The sequence below is a fragment of the Oryzias melastigma genome, linkage group LG7 (assembly GCF_002922805.2).
Source record: "Oryzias melastigma strain HK-1 linkage group LG7, ASM292280v2, whole genome shotgun sequence".
In the NCBI taxonomy this organism is placed as follows: Eukaryota; Metazoa; Chordata; class Actinopteri; order Beloniformes; family Adrianichthyidae; genus Oryzias; species Oryzias melastigma.
This window is the reverse complement of record NC_050518.1, coordinates 17,329,196-17,344,576: the sequence shown is the minus strand read 5'-3', so window position 1 is coordinate 17,344,576 and position 15,381 is coordinate 17,329,196. Positions and strand designations below refer to the sequence as shown.

At 40.3% G+C, this 15,381-nt stretch overlaps 2 protein-coding genes across 2 annotated transcripts; both read right to left on the bottom strand.

Annotated features, from left to right (window-relative positions):
• Window positions 1–237: 237 nt before the first annotated feature.
• Window positions 238–8,984, bottom strand: mfsd2al2 (major facilitator superfamily domain containing 2a-like 2). The gene is made up of 14 exons (XM_024293487.2): window positions 8,820–8,984; window positions 8,326–8,445; window positions 8,137–8,261; window positions 7,931–8,063; window positions 6,740–6,818; window positions 6,492–6,643; window positions 5,862–5,952; window positions 4,044–4,165; window positions 3,854–3,937; window positions 3,699–3,782; window positions 3,512–3,624; window positions 3,220–3,363; window positions 2,973–3,143; window positions 238–1,066 (listed from the first exon to the last, which is right to left on the bottom strand). The coding sequence occupies exons 1-14, from the start codon at window positions 8,904–8,906 to the stop codon at window positions 724–726; spliced, it is 1,848 nt and encodes a 615-aa protein (XP_024149255.1). The 5' UTR covers window positions 8,907–8,984; the 3' UTR covers window positions 238–723.
• A 636-nt stretch (window positions 8,985–9,620) lies between these two features.
• Window positions 9,621–14,233, bottom strand: fam110a (family with sequence similarity 110 member A). The gene is made up of 2 exons (XM_024292079.2): window positions 14,057–14,233; window positions 9,621–11,199 (listed from the first exon to the last, which is right to left on the bottom strand). The coding sequence occupies exon 2, from the start codon at window positions 11,097–11,099 to the stop codon at window positions 9,942–9,944; it is 1,158 nt and encodes a 385-aa protein (XP_024147847.1). The 5' UTR covers window positions 11,100–11,199; window positions 14,057–14,233; the 3' UTR covers window positions 9,621–9,941.
• Between the last annotated feature and the right edge of the window lie 1,148 nt (window positions 14,234–15,381).

Below are 15,381 nucleotides of genomic sequence, written 5' to 3'. Positions count from 1 at the left end.
ATAAATCCAGGAAATCTCATTAATTTCAATTTTAAACATGGGAATTTTAGCTCTTATCTTTTTGGTTATTTAAGTTTGAATAAAAGTTTGTTTGATGTGGTTTTGAAATAATTGCCTTAGAATAATAAAGATTAAAAACTGGGGTAACACTTTATAATACGATTCCTTAACAACCTAAATAAGACATTGACCAACATTAATAATGTGTTTTTAACACATTTATTAGCATAAGCCGGATAAGGTTTGTTAACATACTTGTAAGATTCATTAACATCTAAAATGAGAACATTGTGTGTAAAGGCCAAATTAATAAACTGCTTACAAGCTTAACAAATGTATTAACTGTCTTTGTCAACATTATTTTGAGTGTTTTGCAGCATCTCATCTAAAGAGTTACCAAAACTAGTTTTAAAAAAACCTCAAAAGTACAGAGATTTTCACATATATTAGGTGATGTGCATTTCAGTGTTTAAAGATAAAAAGCTTTTAATAAGTGTACAAATGTTTTATTTAAAAAAAAAATAATGTTTTTTTTAGAAACATGCAGCAGCAACCTTCATTTCTAAATGTATCACAGTATTTATCCATACACAAAAACTCCATGGACTCTAAAACCAGAAGCTAACATAATTAGCTTCTGCTGAATTTTCATACATTCAGTAAAGACGTATTAATTTAAAAGGCTCACTACTAGTAACAATTTTATTTGCCGCATAGCTTCTCTCATACCCATGATACTTTGGCTCTCACATGTGACCTGCCAGATAAAGATCTAGCGTTATCCTGGTTTCTTCCTCGTTGAGTTCCACCTGAAGGTTTACTTTTATGCCACTGAGGAGATACTTTGGACTCGACGTTTGACGCAGACCTGCAGCTTCCTCCAGCTGGGCTGTTCAATGCAGTCGAGGAAGACGATGGCTTCTGACAGTCTGCTGAGGAAGCAGCCTGACAGATGTTGGTGAAGGCTGGACCAGAATGAGATGTTGATATGAAACTGACATGAGACTGAGGGAAGGTTGTTGGTGGCTCAGAGTCTTCTCTTGAATTTGATGAGGAAAGTTCTGGACTAGAATTTGAAAAAAACAAAGAAAAAAACTATGATTATTAAAAGTTAAAGCACTCTGAGATTTATTCATCTATGTTCTGAGCTAAGATTTCATTGACCCAAAGAATAAATGCCAAACGTATTAGACATTTTTATATATCCAAAGACTTCTCTGTTTAATTTTTTTTTCAGTTATTCCTCCACGTAACCCTTCCGCTCTCCTTAGTTTGTTTATATTAAAAGTGGGGTCATCTGGACCCCCCAAGACAGTGCGCTGAACTTTTTTTTATCTTTGATTTTTGAGTTTCACTAATGTCCATGACAGACATAAAATCCTGTCCACCTTTGTCATGGAAGGAATCACATATCAATATGTGGTTGGAGTCAACTGGACCCCAAAGAGAGCGGAAGGGTTTTAAGAGATAATAAATACAGTCTGAGAGTGTTAAATATGTTTATGAAACCAGCCATGAAAGCCACTGCATCTGCACAAAAAAGGTTCAGACATGGAATATCTGCAGGGAAGAAATTCAAATGGTCAATCCATGAACATATTTAAAGCAATCATATAAGGTAAATAGATTTAGGGAGTCAATAAGAATCATTTTTTAATCATAATTGATTGTTTTCAGTTTCTTTTGGTTCTATACAAATGCGATTTTCATAAATGTAAGTACCAAATTATAAAAAAAAAGGGGCTTGGACTCAATAAGTTGATGAACTTCATCCAAAGCCCTTTATGAACTTCAAATATTTTCACGTATACTTCTGTTTATGAGGATTTTTATTTTATCAGTTCAAAATAAATGAATAGAAAAATAATAGATCACAGATAAACATTTACTCATTCCTAAAACTTCACCTTATTGAAATTAATTTGGTTGCTTATTAGCTTCAAACATGCTGAAAGGTTTTATTTTTTGCACTTCAGGTCAAAAGGCATGAAATGTTTCCTTTTTTATCTTTGTAATTTGCAGATTTAGAGGCCAGTGACATAAGGTTAAAAAAAAGTTTGTTAGTCACCAATGTTGCTAGTTGTTCCACTACTTTACTTTAGAAGATGAGTTTGGTCTGTAATATTCATCAAATAAACACTTGTGAAAGATAGAGTTAGTGGCTATTTAGGAAATCACATTATTTGATTTTTTTCAAATTATTTATTTGTAAAATGATGCAAAATATAAGTATTTTGCTCTTACAAACAAGCGAAGATTTTGTCCCTTACATACATGTTTCTTCTTCTTTCAGAAGCTCTTCTTTCATCTACTGGTTAGCTGTTTTAACGGGACCTGTTTGATCTGATTGTGTGTATTAAAGACACCTGTTCACACCCTTAAACAGTCAGACTGTAACCACCCAGCCAGCAAGGCCAAAAGGGCCCCATATGGTTTAAAAGTGGGTAGAAAATGTGGCCCCCGAAAGGTTTTTCCGCAGTTTTCATGGTGGCCCCACCTGTAGCCCACATTGGCTTAAGTGGGCACTCGGTAGGCCGACTCGCTACGATGGACAGCTGCTCGGTGGAAGCTAGCCAGCTGCCTAATGGACAGCGTAGCAAGCTAGGAAGGGCTGGGAGAGCTAGATCTCTACCCTACTGGCTTCAATGAGTACTCAGTAGGCCGGCTCGCCAAACTAGACATTCGCTCAATGGATGCTTGCCAGTCACCAAGTGGTCGACTTAGCGAGATAGCTCTGCTAGTTTCTTGCTAGCTGACCACTGAAACTGCGGACAAACTCTTTGGAGCCCACTTGGCTTTGGTGTCTGGACAAAGTCACGTTATAAAGAATTAAGATAAATTTTTGTAATTAACCATCTATTTATTTTCACAAATACATTCTTTAAAAACCTAAAAATTCTTAGATTGTTTTGATTGTGTCCAACTTCATATTTCAGGACAAATGAGAGCAAATCCTCTAGAAAGTCTCTTACTGGAGCTGCTCCTCATCAGTCTGTACGCGCCGCTTCTCATTGATTGGATATGTGTGAAATATCACCATCCCTATCAGCAAAAGTGTGATGGGAACTGGTGAGAACAGCACAATTAGAGCTGTCAGGACTCCGTCTCCATGGTTACACGCCTCTGCTTTGTAGCCTGCAATCCTGCAAGGCAGAACGCTACATGAGGAAAACCAAAGTGAACACGGAACAATGTGTGTGGGTGCAGGTCTTTACTGACTGCAGAGTCATGGTGGAGAGTCCGGCAGACAGGCCTCCAGACAGCTTACTGCAGAACGCATAACCAGAAAAAAACACGGGCTCCAAGTCTTTACAGGAGGGATGCTTAGAGGTAAAGTCGTCCACCACATCTGGGAGCATCGACCTGTAACGTCACGCAGAATCACTGCTGATCCAAAAAAGCAAAATGTGCTGCATTTGTCCCAGTCGCGGGTCAGGTGGAGCAAACAAATAATACATGTTCTCGATATACTGGATCTGACAGTGGCCTCGGAGGCTGAGCTCTGACTCACCAGGGAAGCAAGAACATGGTTGCCACACTGAATCCCATCAGAACACACATCGTCATGAAGACTGGCAGGTTACCGGGGATGGAGGCAACTATGATCACAGCAGGGATGAAGAGCTGAGGAGGACACGAGGAGGCCTCGAGTGAGAGGCAAGATGTTGATGTAGAAAGACCATGAATTGAATTCTCACTGATAGTCCGATGAAGAGTGTGGCTTTTTTCCCAATTCTTAGAAGAACCACTTGCCAGAGGGGAACTGCGACTGAAGCAGAAAGCTGTGGAACAGCATTCATTGCATTAAATGCAAATTAAGTGTTGCTTCCTTAAACATTTACGTGCAACATACCAGCAGGACCAGCAGGAGGAGCTGGAACTGGGCCCCCAGCCCAGCTGCATGGCTGCAGAACAGGGCAAAGTTACCCAAAGACATCTGACACCATCAGGCAGGGAGAGAGGAAGGAAAAGTTACTTCAAGACAGAGCACAAACAAAAGAAAACTAAAGACCATTAAATTATGACTTTTGGTGGTGGTGTACCTGAAAGGCCGAAACACTAAAGACAAAGCCGAGAACGAGCCGCTGGTACGGGACATGGCGTGCCAGCATCTTTACCGAGGTGAGATAGGACAGTCGCATTGTGTCCTCGGAGCAGAAAGGGTCTGAGGATCACAGAGGAAAAGAAGGCATTGCTGCTCACAGCTCAACCGAGGAAGAGAGTCTGCTACATTTAACATACTTCACACCCTGGATTCAGTGTAATGCTGATAATTAGGCCAAAAATAAGGACTTATCGCAAATATAGCTGCAAAAAATAGTTTTGTAAACTTGATATTGGAATTGTTTTTCTCAACACATAAACTCCTTTCATAGCAGAACTATCATTAGTGTTCTAATGCACAATAAATGATGAGATCCGATTGGATTTTCTGGTTTTCTTTCCTGGGGGCCACAAAGTGGCAACATCAGATCTTCTCTGTTTGCTTCAGACTATGTCCTCTCCAGCATCATGAGGACACCAAGACCTAAACTTGCTTTACCCCTTGAAACCTGAATTTAGTTACAGCATGAAAAAAAATGATACTAAATTACTGTAACTTTGGAGCTGAATGTAGTTCGATCCAGTTTTGCATCAATAGGTTTCAAGATGATATTTTCTGAGCCATAAAAAAACATTACTGTTGTTCTCACAGCCACATGTGCAAAAATACATTTTTGGATTCTTTGTGTGGTTGTAGAAAACCAGCATTTAGTAATAGGGATGTGTATTGGCAAGAATCTGGCGATACGATACATATCGTGATACACATCTCGCATTTGTCGTTTTTTTGTGTTTGCTTGGTTTGTTAATGTGTCAAAAATGAATAAATATAGATTTTAAAAAATAGGGGTGTGTATTGGCAAGAATCTGGCAATACGATACATATCGTGATACACGTCTCGCAATGCGATATATATCACAATATACCCCAAGTCTGCACCAGAATCATTTTTCATTTTTCTAAGGGTATAAATCTGAAAAAAACTAAGTCATACTAAGTAGCACATGTTTTACAACAACAAAAATCGCAACGCTGACTGAACATTTAACACAAGCTGATCTTGCTGTTCTGGTGGAGAGCTGCTCAAAGTGTGCTTTGTTAAAGGAAGATGCTGAAGGACGCTCACAAATAGTTGATTAAAGATCATCTTGTCAGCATTTTCAATCGATAAAAGTATCACCAAAGGAAAAATCGCAATATCTCCTCAAATCCATTTTCCTTATGCCCCAGTTTAATAATCATAGACTGTTTATATGAACTGGACATAATAAGGTGGTGACATCACCCATAGAAAATGCCTTACCTTTGGCCCTCGTGAAATGAGGTCACGACGTCACTTCCTGATACGTCTACCGCCATATTGCAAACGATTGCAACCAGTCAACAGCGATTAGTCCGAGTCGAGATGAGTCTCGTTTTTAGAGGAACTACTGTCGCCAATCATGAATGAGCTTCTTTCAGCTGTTCAAAGTCCCTCTGAGAATCTGTCAATCAAACGTTGGAGGTGGGGCCAGTGAGCACCACATGCTTTTACTGAGGCATCTGATTGGTCAGTTTATAACTTGAAAAATTATCTTAAAAAAATAGGATTAAAGAATGTGCTGAGAATGTATTAGATCATTCTGAGTGAGAAATAACTGTCTATTTCTCAATGGAAGTCTATGGGACTTTAACCTTCTTGCAACCAGCAGATACTTCTTATTTGAAGCACGAGGGGGGAGAGTTTGAGCAGTCCATGTTTTTACGGTCTATGTTAGTAACGCAGGTAAACATTAAATCTATAATTTTTGAAGGTTGTTGTTTGGAACTGACTTACCACGCTGCTCCTTCACCCCGAAGAAGAGCACGAGGCTGCAGAGAAGGAAGACAGCACCCATGACCACAGCTGAGGTCAGGAAAGCCTTTTGCTGCAGGCGACACACACAAAAGAAATGACAAATTATAAATAAAGCATAGCAGACCCATGCATCCAAAAGTTGCAAACTGCATTGCTAAATTATAAAACGTTAGTTGTATATTATAGAGAGGGTGATCTTGAGGCAGAATGAGGTTTGGATGAACAAAGGAACTTCTGAAGGTTTCTTAAAGATTTCAAGCTTGGCTAAGCAAACTTATGTTTTCATTTTTAAGAAGCAGAAAGTTTTGTACAATGCCAAATTTAATTTACTGCTTCCATGCTTCCACAAATTTAAATAAACTTGATGTTGCCTCTTTCTATAAATAAAACTAAGTTAGTTGCTGTGTCACTCACTTCAATTTTTTTAAACTTTCAATCACATAAACAAATCTATTTTTGTTCACACACACACACTGACAACACAACTATTCTTTTGTGAAACAGCTAATAACAGGGTAACAGGAGATCTCTGAGATTATGCCGGTGAAGGGGCCGTCTGCGTCACAGAATGCGGTCGTCCCCTCATGTCCCACATGCTGCTCCGGCTACCGTTTCCTGGAGCGAGGCGCTCTGCGGCACAGATGTGCTTTCAGCTGCTTCATGGAGCTGGCAGGCCTTCTGCCTCTCTGTGTTGTACACAGACACAACTTGTCCTTGAATCGCTGAGGCCAGAAGCATCGCCATCATCTCCACGCTCATTCCTGACGGAAAGAGGACGGAGACAAAAAAAAAAAAGAAAAAAAAGGAGTTGGTATTTGGTTACAGCTGAGCCAGTGAGGGAGTCTGGTTCCTCTTACTGTAGGCAGTGGCAGAGTCTCTGTCCTTCTTTGGTGCACCCAGAAACATGCTCAGAGAGAGGTATGGAACGTTGTAGCACTGACAGAAACACAACAACAGATTGTGAAGGAGATATGTGAAGGCAAAAACTACAGGCATGTTCTCACATGCCTCTTTTCCAGGTGTATTTTGGTTTCTGTTTTAGACCTTTTCTGTAATCTGCTTTATAGTTATTCACTGGATGAGGTAAAAACATACTGACATTTTAGAGGAACATTCATAAACCAGACGGAAGGTGTTTAAGTTAGAAAAAGGAATTATAAAAAATACTTTTCGTTCTAATTCTCATTTTTGTTTATATATTAATGTTGTTTACACATACAAATTAGCCTTCTGTGCAAAATCCTTGTCAAAAAAGCGAATAAATTCCATCCATTCATTTTCGAAATCTGTTGAATCCTTTTGACATCATGGGTTGCTGGAGCCTATCCCATCCACCATGCAAAGACAGGATACACCCTGGACAGGCTGCACATTATGATTTACTGTATTTGGGCTGTTACGAATGTGAATTACTTTGTTTATGTACTTAGCATAGAGCAATTCAGTGGCCTTGTGGGAGAGTGTCTGCCCTAAGACTGGAAAGGTTGTGAGTTCAAATCCCGGTCAAGTCGTACCAAAGATACTAAAAATGGGACACAGTGCTTCCCTGCTTGACTCTCAGCTTGTTGGTGATGCTTAAAAACAAAATCTTTAACATAATGCAACTTTTCAACCATTAACATGATAATTCCGGTAGATTTTGAAGGAGAAAAGCGGCGCTCACGCCGCTTTTCTCCTTCAAAATCTACTGGAATTATTGTGTAAACTATTAAAAAGTTACAGTATGTTAAAGATTTTATGTTCAAGCATCACCACTGATGCCTCAGATGTTAAAGAGTTTACTCTTTTGCCCCCAAAATATGAAGAAAAGCCACACTTTGCCAGAACACAAAACCAGAATTCAAAGATGGGATTTTCAAAATAAAAGTTGAAGAAAAGTGAGCATCTTCAAGCAATCAGTGGGTGGGATTCTTGGTAATATCTGTGTGAATTATTTTTTCCCCCTTTGTTTAATAAATGTTTAAATAAAATAAATACATTTTAATTCTTCTCCTATTTTGAAATTATTTTGGAATAAATGAAGAAAATGTCCTCTCCACGGCTCTCACACTCATGAACGTTTCAAACAGACAGGTGGTGACGAGGAGCCACAGCACGCCGCCAGCCTCAGACATGGAGCCCGCTGGCACTGACCACACGAGCACGTACGACAGGACTCCAAATGGCGTGGAGAGTAGCAGCCTGTAAGACAAACAATGATGGAGTGCAGGAAAGTTGGCAAAACTGAAGCTCCGGAGGAACAGAAATGACCCACCAGGGAGTGAGCTTGCCAATGGGCGTCCATTTACTGCGGCTCACCAGGTATCCCACCAGAGGGTCGGTCACGGCGTCCCACGCACGACTCACAAACAAGATCAGGGACACATAGAAAGCCTTCATCTGTGGACGTTTTCAGTCAGGAGAATCGTCTTTCAAGGCACAAACATTAATGTTACACTTTCACCTGAACAACATCTAGAAGAAAAATCTGCAGGGAAATGTTCAAGGCTGCTGTCGTCATCTGATAGGGGATCCCACCCACGGCGTAAAACACCTTCCGGACCAAAGGAAACCCCCCCTGCTTCTGTCAGGAACAGAGACGCAGAACAAAACATCTTTGGGATTTTAACCTTTTTTGTCTTTTATCTTTATAATGCAGTAAAGCTTTCACTTTCACCACAAACTGATTATAAATATGAAACGTTTGACAGTGATTATGGGATCTGATGTGTTTTCAATGAGAATAAAAGTGTAAAAGACAAGAAATAATACATTTAATTGTTAATTTTTTTAATATTTTGACTCAATCAATTGTGTGCAAAACCAGAAAATTGGATAAAAATATCACTGATGGTAAATTACAAATCATATGAAGCCACAGAACAATATTTCGATTATTTCTACACAACAAAATAGATGTTTAAATCATTTTAAATAGCAGATTGGATGTTTTCTTACCCCCTGCTGATCTTCAGTGAATGACTCCTCAGACCAACAGCTCCTCAGCTGTTGCAGCTGATGTGTAAACTTCTGGAAACAGCTCATTCTTTAGGTCACAGGTGGAAAAGGACGCCGTGTTCAAACGGATGCAAACAACACTGGGTCCTCTGCAAGTGCAGGACTTGTTCTTAAATCCCACCGAAGCGTAATCTGGTCGAGCAAACCCTTTGTGTTCGAAACTGAAGAACTCTGATGCAATCCGGGCTCGTTTTACACCTTTTCTGCTAATACAGGTTCACATACTGACTCAGAAATATTTTGAGAGAAGAAATCTGTTATGTATTTAAGAAAAAAACATTTCCAAAATAAAAAAACTGTAAAAACTGATGGGATTTCTTGCAGAATGCTCAAAAAATGTATGCTAAGTGACATTTATCTTTAATTTTTCTTCATTTTTAGGCAGTTGAGAGGTTTCCAGGAAAGCAGACATTGTAAAAAAGTAGTCGTCAATTCGTCACTTGTATGTAATTAGCATGAGTGGCTGTAGAAATGGATCAAAGTTCAAAAACAGGCACTTTAAAGGCCACCAAGAAAATAAAAACACTTAATGTGAAAATCTGTTTTAGAGAACATCAGAAAGGAACTCATGCCCAAAATGTGAACTTTTTACAACTTTTACATAAAGTTTATTCAAAACTATCTCTCCCAATAGAAAGCTTTCAGGTTTAAGGATTAAAAAACATTTTTTTGCTGTTTTTTAATAACTCCTTGGATGTGCTTCTTTTGGTGAGACTTCCACAAAAACATCATAAAGACGACTGAACGTGCATCATTTCACCTTTAATGCCATTAACGTACAGCAAAATGTGAATGACAGATCATCAGACACTTCAACAGGAGAGAGCTGTGAAGATAATAGCCCCAAACTTATAAAAAAACAAACAAAAAAAACACAACACAAAAAAATGAAACAGGAATTTGGTCATCAAGTCTTCCAGAGTAACAAACTATGAAACCCACTTTGAGTGGAAAACTTTACCGAGTTCTCCAACTGAACCCACAACACTTGGTTTGATCCAAGTGAATGAAAAATAAAACTTGACGTTTTCTTGTTTTAAACACCGACGGTTCGTCTGCTCTCTACAGGTTGGTGCTCTTAGTGGTGTTATCCTTGGCCTGGCGCAGTCCGTACAGCCATTTGATCACCCGTGCATTCCTCTCAATCACAGAGACGCCGTAAGGAACCCGCTCCGCAGCTTTCCCGGCCTCGTCCTCATCCTCCTCCTCCACCTCTCCTCGTCTGGAGCCGGAGCACTCGGATCCGGGAGCGCTGACGCTCCGAAAACGAGCCAGGGACACGATGTCGGCGTTGGAGCCGGTCAGCTCCTGCAGGTCGTCGGGGTCCACGCCGCACAGGTTGAAGAAGCGCTCCAGCTCGGTGCCGGCTCGGGAGTAGCGGTCGCTCATGTCTGACTTGGAGCGGGTCAAAGAGGGCCGCTTCCTGGAGCTGGTGGAGGACAAGCGGGTGATGGCTGGAGAGGGAGGTGGGAAAGCAGCAGCAGGTGGGGGGTCTAGGGGAGATGGGGGAGAGTCGTCAGGTTTTGGCAGAGCGGCTGGTTTCAGAGGGGTAGAAAGTGGGGGTTTGGCGTGGAAGGGACGCAGGTGAGGGGCAGCCGGGCGAAGGAGAACCTGGGCGTGTAAGGGCATGGGCTTCAGCGGCTGCCGCATGAACTGGAGCGGCCTGCAGGGCGACGTCTGCGGGCTGGCTTGAGGCACCACATCCACTCTTCGTATGGCCCCGGCGGTCGGAGCCCCAGCGGCGCCGCCTGCACCCTCCGTTCTGAGAGCTTTTAGCCGGACCTTAGCTGGGCTGGAGCGGTCCGGCCGTGGAGGCGGAATCGGCTTCTCCTTCACGGGGGTTTTCCGGGGGGACTCTGCCGCCGCAGTGACATCACTGATGAGGTTACTGAGATGCTCCAAGTCCAGCTGCACGCCGTCCACTTTTGTCTGAGCAGCGTTAACGGGGACGGTTCTGGTGGTCCGTACGGCGGGGACGGGCTTCGACTTGTGCAGCTCCGTAGGTCGGATGGGCTGCTGCTTGGAAAGGGCCACCTGACTCTTCACGTACTTCGCCTTGTCCGCCTCCAGTCTCTCCACGGCGCTCTGCCTCGGTGTCGTCGGGTTCTGACGATAGAACTGCGGGCCCACCTGACCCTTAGCTCGTAAGCGAGGAGCTGGAGCTCCAATAGCAGCTTTGGTTGGTTGCCTGGCGGTGTGTTGAAGCATCTCTACAGGCATTTTTTTTTTGGCTCCCAACGACGATTTCTTCTTCTGTGTGTCTAATGGGTCATCTTTTTGGAAGGGATGCTGATAACCAACTCCTGAACATTTAGACTTCCTGGAAAAAACATACCACCAACGGATTAACAGAGCAGAAAGAAGGAAGCACTTAAGTAAACAATCATTCAAAGTGTTTATCTTAGCCCTGCTGTGAGCAGAGAACACGTTAGGCCTGAAGGCTCAAGAGCCTCTGCTCCGACAGCTGCGTGTGACCGACACCGACAGCCTCTAAACCAGGGCTCCCCAAACTTTTTCATGTGAGGGTCACATAACAGTTTAATGGTTTGTAGGCTAACAGAAAAAGTGCAACAATCACAGCCTATACGTGAACACTGATGGTTTTCCAGAAAGACATACATAGCCAAACTTAAATGATTCATTTCTGTAATATTTAAAGAAAAAATAATACTGAAACCTTTTAAAAAATAAACAAATAAATAAATAATCTAGCTCCAAAGCACACTAGCCACAGTGGGTCGATAATCGAGAACTAAAAGTTTGGACAAATTCCAGTGTTTTAAGAGTGTCTCGTGGTTCAAAAAGTTAATAAGCTCTATTTTAATTTTACAGTTAGATTTATTAATGTTTGGCTAAAAAACACCACAAACATTTACGATAAAATGTTTTCTTTTTTTTATTGCTGACTTTACTCTACCTACCCCTAGATTTGCTCCATCAAGATGATCTTATGCGACACAGGAAGTCTTTTATTTTGAAAGGAAGTTTTATGAACCTCTGTTAAAAGTTATAAACTGCTTATATTTGGGAAATATATATATATTTTCTCTTTAAGTTGGGTTTATTTATGCCCCAAAAATAATAGCTTATTTATATTTATCATAAAAAATAAGTTTTATTTTTCTAAAGGATGTGTGGCTCCTGCTGGGTTTTTGTCAGTGAGAAATTTACCAAATGGCTCTTTAAGTGTTAAAGATTGCAGACGCCTGGTCTATCCTCTACGGCATGTGTCAAAGTCAAGGCCCGGGGGCCAGATCCGGCCCTCCAAGTAATTCTATCCGGCCCTCCAGATCATTTTATTTTATTGTTATTAATAGCCTGATGTTATCTTGCGCTTATTTCTAACTTGCATAATTTTGACAAAATAGATTTTTATGGAGAGTAAAATATTGGATGTTATTTTAGGTTTACGTTTTATTCATAATTATTTTAAAAAGTTACAGTTTTGACGTTTTAAAAGTTGGCATTCTGGTAGCTTTTTTGACTATTTTGGCATTTAGTAAGATTTTTAGGCTGTTTTGCAGTTTAGCTAACATTTCAGCTAAATGCTAGCCATTTTTGCTAATTTAGCCTTTCCTTTTGTTTTGTTTTTTAGGCTGTTTTGGAGTTCAGCTAATATTTACACACTAGCTGTTGTGGCTTATTTTGGGTTTTTTCAGTTTTTTATGATATTTTGAAGTTTAGCCATTTTTAGCTGCATGCTAGCTGCTTTTCTAACTGGTTTTTTACTAAGTTTAGTTTTTTAGGCTAATCCTGCATTTAGCTAATATTTTAGCTGGCTATCAGCTTCACTGTTTTCAGCTATTAGCTTCAGCGTTTTTAGCTATCACTTCTAGCAACTTCAGTGGTCACATTCAGCTTATGGCATTCACACAAAAAACATGAGTCTCTGATAGTGTTTGGGGGGCCGGGACAAATGTGGAGGTGGGCCGGATCTGGCCCGCAGGCCATAGCATGAGGACCTCTAAACGATCCATAAATCCCAATAACCAGCTTTTTAAAGTCCCACTCCAACCATCTTTTGATCTATTTAAAAAGTGTTAATTTTCTAGGACATAGTTTCTGCAGAGCAGGAGTTCGTACTACTACTGGCTTGGTGTAAGCCTGCTCCCTTTCCCATCATCCATCTGTTTATGTGCTTTCCTGCTAGCTTACAGCTCCTCACACCTACAATCAAACATTAACAGTGCAACAAAAATGGCGAGCGATATCTGTACAGTTTTGATCCAGATGCCAGCTCAGACGTGGAAAACGACCTATTGTCGAAAGGCAGGGAGCTTGTGGCGACTTTAGCATCTACGTCTCTGCTGCAAGCTCTTTCAAATGGCATTACATCGATGATTCACAAGGATTTGAATGAAGAAATACTCAAAAATGCCCTTTTAATCTTAATTTTCATTCTAGTTGCCCTCTATCACCAGAAAAAAGCATCAGGGACATGTTAAAAACACCAACAACATATATACTGTCACTAGGAAGTGTTTTTTGCAAACGAAACAAAAGCAACTTTCGGTTTGTCGCATGTGAAGACTGGCAGAGATGTGGATCCCAGCAGCTGTCTGGTCAAACCCGCCGACAGCTGTCTGGTCAGACACTCCGACAGCTGCTGTCAGAACGGTGAGCCTTCTTTAAATAATCGTCAGGGTTTGGATTCTCCTTCTGTGGAGTTTCTCAGAAGGAAAAACAATCTTCTTATCTGAGTCGTAAAGCTGGATCTGTTGGCATTCAAGGACATTTTCTGTACTCCGGAGCTTCTTGAAGATCCAGAGAGTGTGTTTAAAGAGCAGTCTGCATCTGACAGTTACATTCTCCACATATTTGCCATTCCAATCCGAGCCGGGCCAGGCCAGGCCAAAGGGCTGCAGACAGTCATGATGAAACTGTTTCCAGCTTCCTGTAAGTGTGTGTAGACACTAACAGGCTTTTACTTTGTAAATAGAATCAGAAAGAGTTTAGGAGGAGAGGTAAACAAACAAACAGCCCCTCCAGGTGATTAGATTTATGGTTTCAAGTCTAGAGCTGACAGTATCTTGGGCTAAGAGGAAACGGCCAACATGGAGTCAGACAGAATAAACACAAGGACACCCACACACTGACGAGCAGGTGAACCTGCCCTGGCGCCTCTCAGCCCCGCCAGACCTGCATGATACCTGGGCGTTTCTTCTGGATAAACTCACCTGGATTCTTTCAGTCGAGCTCCACGTTGGAGGTTCTGCTTGAGGTTCGGTTTTCGCGCAACGTTCTGCCTCCATAAACGTGTTCTCAATCCGCTCAGGAGTCCAAGACGAACCTGTTTGACAACTCATGTGCTGCTGCCGCTGGCCCCGCCCCCTCCCGCTGATTGGCTCGGCCTCCCAGACAGGAAAACGAACCCGCAGGTCACCTGACCCCCCCTGTGATGACGTCAAAAAATCAATAAGCACTTTGGTTTTCCGAGGAAGAGAGTCATTTTCGGTAACTGGGCATTTTCCTTCAAGATCTGGAATCAGGTGGAAAAATTTATGAAAAGTAACTGAAAAAAAAAACAATATATAAATAATCTAAACATATATTTACTTATTTTAGATTTGATTATAAAATAATTATGAAATAAAATACTCACAAAAAGTATTCCAGTTTAATCTTTTCTTATTATTCTATGTTTTCCATTTCTTAACTTATAATTTCTTATTCACTTGTCCTTTGCTGTAGTATTTTAGTGTAGAAATGTTGTTCATTGCTGTTTTGAACACACCTGTCCACATGTTCTGTAAATGTTTTAATATTCAATAAAGTTTGAAAAAAATTAAAGCAGGAAGTTAATTTTCACTAGTATGATTGGTCCAATTCAACCATTACTTCCCAACTTTAAATCCTATTTTAAAACAATAGAGCACTTCATCTTTTAATAAATATTTTTTCAAATTTCATGTTTAGAGAAATATCTTTGATTGTTGATAGACAGGTTGGGCAAGATATGAAGTGCTGTCTTTTACCTGAAGTATTGCATCTATTTCTTCTTAAAGTTTTAAAATCCACTGATAAACATCACTCTTCCATGAAATAAATCGACTCACAAAGGATCAGACTTTATGCTAGTTCATTAAAAATGAGAACAAACATGATGGAAAAGTTTAATTGTATCTAATTTTAGTTTTAGAGAACAGGAAGAATGTCAGATATTTCCTTTACACCATCTAAAGTGTTCCTAAAAATTCTTAAAATAACATTTGACCTTTGAATATTATCAGAAAACAAACTAAAGAGTTCATATTTATTTATGAAAAAGACATAACTCTGAACTGAAGATGGAAGCAAAAATATTACTACTCCAAAAAGAATTTGCTAAAAAGTAGAACTCTTGAAGTTTAGTTTAAGTATACTTAAGTATAAGGAAGTACATATGGTGTAAGAAGTATACTGAGTACTTCTTTAGAGTAAATTTGAAGTTTTTAAGTTTACGATAAATAAATAGTATATAAAAAGTAAACTTCAAGTATGCTGCTTGACTTTTAATATCAAT